We start from the raw sequence: 7,854 nt of genomic DNA on the forward strand, positions 1-7,854 counted from the left end.
ACATTTAGCAAATATTAATGGCACATAAAAAGAACGAAAGGGACAGACTCGATATTACAATATGGGGTAGTTTGTGTGTCTGGCCACATAAATTCCTACATACCTCTCCAGCACCACTCACCTGGAGAAGTGGATATGGATGCCAGCTACTGTTTTTTCTCCCTTCCCAAACAGATACAGCTTGGCCTACAGCTGCACTGCCCCATACCAAGGAGACTTCACCTGACACCTAACTCCTGACAGGGCTCTGCATCCTTACATCAGTAACAGAAGCTGGTTGGGGATGAAAAATTGTTAACTGCAACTTCTGAAAACCTTTTCAGAAATAAACTTTTCCTCTATTCCAAATCTCAAGGTCTTTCAACTAGCCTACCGTAGAGTTTGAGGAGTGTTAAAGTTAGGTCGAGGCTCAGCCACACGCTCCTCCTCTTCTGGGCCGTCATCTTCCATGTTGGAGAATCCCATCTCATCTTGGAACTGTGGGCAAAGGGAAGTGAGGGTTTTCCTGGGGAATGGGTCTCGAATGTTGCTCCAGTATTGGAAAGGAAGAGTGAAAACTACAGATTACAAGACTTTAATAATGCTGGCACCCAGAAAGAGCCAATGTCAGAACCTTCTCACTTCAGGACTCCCACAAACCCACACTTAGGATGGCTATTATGCCAAGAAAGAAGTCGTTCAACCAGTCAACTCGTAACAGTAAGGACAGAGCATGGATAACTCAAAATTATCAATCTCTCTCTTTTTTTTTTTTTGAGACGGAGTCTTACAGTCTTGCTCTATTGCCCAGGCTGGAGTGCAGTGGCACGATCTGGGCTTACTGCAACCTCCACCTCCCAGATTCAAGTGATTTTCCTGCCTCAGCCTCTGCAGTAACTGTGACTACAGGTGCCTGCCACCATGCCTAATATTTGTACTTTTAGTAGAGACAAGGCTTCATCATGTTGGCCAGGCTGGTCTCAAACTCCTGACCTCAGATGATCCACCCACTGTGGCCTCCCAAAGTGCTGGGATTACAGGCGTGAGCCACCACACCCAGCCTCAAAATGATCAATCTCTTAAAGAGAAATACCTTTTGAGACAAATTTATGAAAAAGGTAATTATTTGTGCACAAAGTAGTTTAAAACTAGTTGACAATCTTTAAGGACACACCAAATGACAGTAGGGGAAGTCATCAAAAATTTTCAAGGGGCCAGGCATGCTGGCTCATACCTATAATTCCAGCACTTTGGAAGGCCCAATGCAGGAAAATTGCTTGAGCCCAGAAGTTCCATAACAGCCTGGGCAATGTGGTAAGACCCTGTCTCTACAAATAAAATAATTAGCTGGGTGTGTTGGTATGTCCCAGCTACTCACGAGGCTTAGACAGAGGACTGCTTAAGCCTAGAAGGTCAAGGCTGCTGTGAGCTGTAATTTCACCACTGCACTTTAGCTTGGGTGATGGAGTGAAATCCCCCTCAAAAAAAAAAAGTTTCAAGGAAAATGTTAATAAGAACAACATACATGTATATAATCAAGAGTCTAGCAGTTAGAAAAATTCCCTTGTCATTATGTTCTTTCCCAGGTAGACTAAAAGTAGAATTGGTCCAGTCAGACCCCTCTCCTAGAAGGAGCATCACAGAGACCAAATGACACATCTTGCTGGAGAACTGACTTACAATCCCATGTTCTCACTTGAGGATCATTACTCACAGTTTCAAACAGCTCTTCCATCAGCTCATTTACTTCCTTTTCTGCAAGAAAGCCAAACAGTATGTTGTTGGTATAAATTAGATTTTACAATAAGGAAGAATTCCATGAAGACAATGTATAATGTTTTCAACAAGGAATGACGAATTCTTCATATCTATCCTTCTTTTTTTTGAGATAGGTCTCGCTATGTCACTCAGGCTGGAGCTCAGTGGCGCGATCTCGGCTCACTGCAACCTCTGCATCCCCTCCCTGGTCCAATCGATCCTCCCACCTCAGCTCCCCAAGTAGCTGGGACCACAGACGCATGCTGCCACACCCGGCTAAGTTTCGTATATTTTGTAGAGATGAGGTTTCACCAGGCTGGTCTCGAACTCCTGAGCTCAAGTGATCAGCCCAACTCGGCCTCCCAAAATGGTGGGATTACAGGCGTGAGCCACTATGACTGGCTATCCTTCCTTCATTTATTCAAAAACATTTATCGAGGCCGGGTGCAGTGGCTCACGCCTGTAATCCCACCACTTTGGGAGGCTCTCTACTAAAAATACAAAAAATTAGCCGGCCATGGTGGTGGGTGCCTGTAGTCCCAGCTACTTGGGAAGCTGAGGCAGGAGAACGGCTTGAACCCAGGACGTGGAGCTTGCAGTGAGCTGAGATTGCACCACTGCACTCCAGCTTGGGCGATAGAGCAAGACCCTGTCTAAAAAAAAAAAAAAACAAAAACAACAAAAAACATTTATGGAGCACTATGCTTTTTAGATGCTTGGGATACATGAGAGAATGAGAGAGGAGACAGAGATCTATTCGCATGAAGCTTAAATTCTAAAAGGAAAAAGACAGGAAAAAATGTGAGCTAGACGATTTTATAATTAGATGGCCTATCCAAATCCACACAGTACTGAATGGAATCAAGAGACGAGTCTCCTAGCCTGGGTAAAATGTTGAAACCATATCTCTACAAAAAAATTTAGCTGGGCTTGGTGGTGCACACCTGCAGTCCCAGCTACTCAAGAGGCTGAGGTGAGAGAATCTCGAGTCCAGGAGGCAGAGGCTGCAGTGTGGCTGAGATCATGCCCCTGCATTCCAGCCTAGGCGACAGAGCAAGATACTGTCTAAAAAAACAGAGACAGAGAGAAAGACAAGTTTCCAACAGGGTTTTATAGGACGCTGTCTTTGGATCTGAACTATTCAAGAACTCCATCAGTGACTTAAAAGACCCAGAGAACATACTTAACAAATCTGTAGATGATGTAAAGCTGAAAGGGACTGCCAATCCAACTGATGGAAAATTCAAAATTATATTTTCTCAAATCAACTGGATGGAACATATAGGGATAAATCTAAAGTTCCATGTTTAAGAATGTTTTTGTTTTTGTTTTTGTTTTTAAATAGAGACAGCATCTTGCTATGTTGCCCAGGCTGGTCTCAAACTCCTTAGTTCCAGTGATCCTCCCACCTTGGCCTCCCTAAGTGTTGGGATTACAGGTGTGAGCCATGGTGCCCAGTCCTACAGTTAAGAGTTTTAAAGATCAGTTTATTAACTACATGAAAAGGTGACGTGGCTTAAAAATAATGTGAAAAAGACCTGAAAGTTTTGGTTGGTACAAGAATCTGAGGTAAAAAAAAAAAAAAAAAAAAAGTTTTGGTAGACATCAAGTTCAAGAAGACACAGCTGCTCCAAAATAGGGCTCATAACCAACAAGGCAAACATATCACTGAACTAGAGCAGAGTCTAACACTATGTCTGCAAGACTGTGAACAATTTTATAAAGGCCCTTCTTAGGAGGACATTAAAAAAATTAAGATCCAGGCCAGGGGTGGTGGCTCACGCCTCTAATTCCAGCACTTCAGGAGGCCAAGGCAGGCAGATCGATCACCTGAGGTTAGGAGTTCGATACCAGTCTGACCAACATGGTGAAACCCCGACTCTACTAAAAATACAACAATTAGCCAGGCATGATGGCACACACCTGGAATCCCAGCTACTCGGGAGGCTGAGGCAGGAGACTCACTTGAACCCAGGAGGTGGAGGCTGCACTGAGCCAATAAGCACTAATGCACTCCAGCCTGGGCAACAGGGCGAGACTCCATCTCGAAAATAAATAAATAAATAGATAAATTAGTCGGGCATGGTTGCACATTCCTGTAATCCCAGCTACTTGGGAGGCTGAGGCACAAGAATCACTTAAACCCGGGAGGCAGAGGCTACGCTGACTGGAGATCATACCACTGCACTCTAGCTTGGGAGACAGAGTGAGACTCTGTCTCAAACACGAAAACAAAAACAAAAACAAAAACAAAATCAATTAAGTAATTTAATTTTTTTTTTAATTTTTTTTTTTTGAGACTGAGTCTCACTCTTGTCACCCAGGCTGGAGTGCAGTGGCGCGATCTCAGCTCACTGCAACCTCCACCGTCAGGCTTCAAGCAATTCTCATTCACCATGCCTGGCTAATTTTTTGTAGTTTTAGTAGTGATAGTGTTTCACTACGTTGCCCAGGCTGGTCTTGAACTCCTGACCTCAAGTGATCTGCCTGCCTCAGTGTCCCAAAGTGCTGGGATTACAGGCGTGCGCCACCATGCCCAGCCAACAAAAAAAATTAAAATCCAAATGTTGCTGAGGATGTAGAGCAAATGGAACTCTAATGAGAACGTAAAATGGAAAGCCACTTTGGAAAACGGTCTGGCAATTTCTCATAAAACTAAACATACCTATCCTGTGATCCAGTGATTTATCTCCTATATAGCTGACCCAAGAGAAATGAAATATGCCTTTTCTAATTCATAAGTGGGGACAAATGAGAGACAGAAATGAAGCATTTCCACAAAGACTTGCACAAAATAGTTCAGACCAGCTTTATTCAACATTACCCAAAATTAAAAACAGCCCAGATGATCAACACAAAAAATAGATAATCTGTAGTATATTTACACAATGAAATTATAGTCAACAATAAAAGGGAACAAACTAATGAATGCAACAGAAATGAATCTCAAAAATATTATGCAGAGTGAAAGAAGCCATACATACACACAAAGCACATGCTATATGATTCCATTTATGTGAGGTTCTAAAACTGGCAAATTTAACCTGTGATTAAGAAAAAAAATCAAAACAGTGGTTGCCTCTGAGGGGATGGTGTCGGGATTGACTTGGAAGGGGCATGAAACTTTCTGGGGTGAGGATTCTATATCCTGATAGGGATTTGGGTCACACAGGTATACACATGTCAAAATTCATTAAACGGTACACTTAAGATGTGTGTGATACACTGTGCGTAAAATCACCTATAAAAAGAAATCATAAACAAATATCGAGCTCTAGTTCATTATATGCGTGCTGAAGTGGTTAAAAGTGAAGTATAGGCTCATGCCTGTAATCCCAGCACTCTGGGAGGCAGAGGTGGGCGGATCACAAGGTCAGGAGTTCGAGACCAGCCTGGCCAAGATGGTGAAACCCCGTCTCTACTAAAAATACAAAAATTAGACAGACATGGTGGTGCGAGCCTGTAATCCCAGCTACTCTGGAGGCTGACGCAGGATAATTTCTTGAACTTGGGAGGCGGAGGTTGCAGTGAGCCGAGATCGTACCACTGCACTCCAGAGTGAGACTCTGTCTCCAAAAAAAAAAAAAAAAAAATGACATATAGTCAGGTGCCACTGTGCCATTGTGCACGCTTGTAATCTCAGCTGGTCAGGAGGTTGAGCTGGGAGGATCACTAGACTGCAAGAGTTCAAGACCAACCCATGCAACACAGACCTCGTTTGAATTAAAAAAAAAAAAAAAAATCCTCTATAGCACACAAGACTTAATTTATCTTTCCCAAACAGAAGGAAGCGTACATAACCTTTTAAAAAAAAAAAAAAAAAAAAAAAGGTGAAGTATAATTTACTCTGAAATGCATTTGAAAACTAAGATGCATCCACAGACGGACAGGGAGATGGACAGCTGCATGATAAGGCAAATAAAGTCATCCCTCAGTATATGTGGAGATTGGTTCCAGGAGCCCATGGATACCAAAATCTGAGGATACTCAAGTCTCTTATACAAAAATGGTGTAGTATTTGCATATAATCTACACACATCCTCCTGTATACCTTATCTCTAGATTACTTATCACCTAATACAATGTAAATGCTATGTAAATAGTTGTTATACCGTACTATTTTTTACTTATTTATTTGAGACAAGCTCTCACTCTGTCACCCAGGCTGGAGTGCAGTGGCAGTGGTATAATCACAGCTCACTGCAACCTTGAACTTGTGGGCTCAAGGGATCCTCCTGACTCTGTCTCCCGAGTAGCTGGGACTACAAGCACACACCACTGCACCCAGATAATTTTTAAACTTTTTGTAGAGATGGGGTCTCAGTATGTTGCCCAGGCTGATCTCAAACTCCTGTGCTCAAGCGATCCTCTTGCCTCAGCCTCCCACAGTGCTGGGATTACAGATGTTAGCCACTATGCCCAGCCAGTATTATTTTCTGCTGTTGCATTTTTTTTTTTCCAGAATATTTTCAAGGTTGACTGAATCTGTAGATGTGAAACCTGCACTTATGAAAGGCCCACAGTTTATATTAAACCTATCGAAAATTTGGCCAGGCATGGTGGTTCATGCCTGTAATCCCAGCACTTTGGGAGGCCGAGGTGGGTGGATCATGAGGTCAGGAGATGGAGGCCATCCTGGCCAACATGCTGAAACCCCATCTCCACTAAAAATACAAAAATTAGCTGGGCATGGTGGCGCGTGACTATAATCCCAGCTACTCGGGAGGCTGAGGCAGGAGATTCGCTTGGATCAGGGAGTCGGAGGTTGCAGTGAGCCAAGATGGCGCCACGGCACTCCAGCCTGGAGACAGAGCGAGACTCCATCTGGAAAAAAATAAAAAAACTATAGAAAGTAGGAGGTGAGGCTGGGCATGGTGGCTCACGCCCATAATCCCAGCACTTTCAGAGGCCGAGGCAGGCAGATCACCTGAGGTCAGGAGTTCGAGACGAGCCTGGCCAACCAACATGGTGAAACCCCTTCTCTACTAAAAACACAAAAATTAGCCGGGTATGGTGGCAGGGGCTTTTAATCCCAGCTACTCAGGAGGCTGGGGCAGGAGAACCACTTGAACCTGGGAGGTGGAGGTTGCAGTGAGCCGAGATCACACCATTGCACTCTAGCCTGGGGAACAAGGGTGAGACTTCATCTCAAAAAAAAAAAAAAAAAGTTGGTGGTGAGTACACGAATGTTAGCTGTATAATTTTCAACTTCTCTATATATATTTTTAAATTTCATAATAAGATGTAACAGAGGAAAAGTTTAAAGAAAATAAATGCTAGAAGAGTAACATGCGTGGTGAGAGGTTTGGACACCAAGGCTTTGGAGAAGAAGAAACCTCGCAGAAGAAACTTGAAACTTTCCTGTTTTGCATAGGAAAAAAAAAAAACCAACAACAACTTAAGAAACGTCTTTTAATATGGTACAGTTGGGGATAAATTGCTTTTTTTTAACAGCAAAAGACAAATAGGAGGCCGGGTGCAGTGGCTCATGACTGTAATCCCAGAACTTTGGGAAGCCGAGGCAGGTGGATCACCCGAGGTCAGGAGTTCAAGACCAGCCTGGCCAACCTGGTGAAACCCTGTCTCTACTAAAAATATAAAAATTAGCTGGGCATGGTGGCGGGTGCCTGTAATCCCAGCTACTCGGGAGGCTGAGGCAGGAGAAACACTTGAACCCAGGAGGCGGAGTTTGCAGTGAGCTGAGATCACACCACTGCACTCCAGCCTGGGCAACGACAGCAAAACTCCATCTCAAAAGAAAATAAAAAAATAAAGACAAATAGGAGGAATATAAGAGGATTGATCTTCTTGCTTTGCATTCAAATTTGCGTTCAATAAGGAAAGTATCTGAATTTGCATTCAGATTTGGGTTCAGTAAGAAAAGTATTAATTGAGGAGGTGTTCAAGTTTACAATACACTATCAGCAGAATCGTTCAGCTCCCTGTCACTGAAAGTATACAAACAGAGACTAAAAAGACCACCTCAGAGGAAGTGTAAACAAATTCTCGGCCGGGCGCGGTGGCTCAAGCCTGTAATCCCAGCACTTTGGGAGGCCAAGACGGGTGGATCACGAGGTCAGGAGATCGAGGCCATCCTGGCGAACACGGTGAAACCCC

The 7,854-nt window shown here is 43.6% G+C and overlaps 1 protein-coding gene across 1 annotated transcript in view; it reads right to left on the minus strand.

Moving 5' to 3' along the window:
* LOC105548622 (GON-4-like protein) overlaps window positions 1–7,854 on the minus strand; it is an 82,334-nt gene that overhangs the window by 18,482 nt on the left and 55,998 nt on the right. The window contains exons 13-14 of the mRNA XM_011992710.1: window positions 1,694–1,734; window positions 374–477 (exon numbers count right to left, since the gene is read on the minus strand). Of these exons, the coding sequence (XP_011848100.1) occupies window positions 374–477; window positions 1,694–1,734 (145 nt within the window). The remainder of the gene's footprint in view (window positions 1–373; window positions 478–1,693; window positions 1,735–7,854) is intronic.

The sequence above is a fragment of the Mandrillus leucophaeus genome, unplaced genomic scaffold (genome assembly GCF_000951045.1).
Source record: "Mandrillus leucophaeus isolate KB7577 unplaced genomic scaffold, Mleu.le_1.0 Scaffold418, whole genome shotgun sequence".
Lineage (NCBI taxonomy): Eukaryota > Metazoa > Chordata > Mammalia > Primates > Cercopithecidae > Mandrillus > Mandrillus leucophaeus.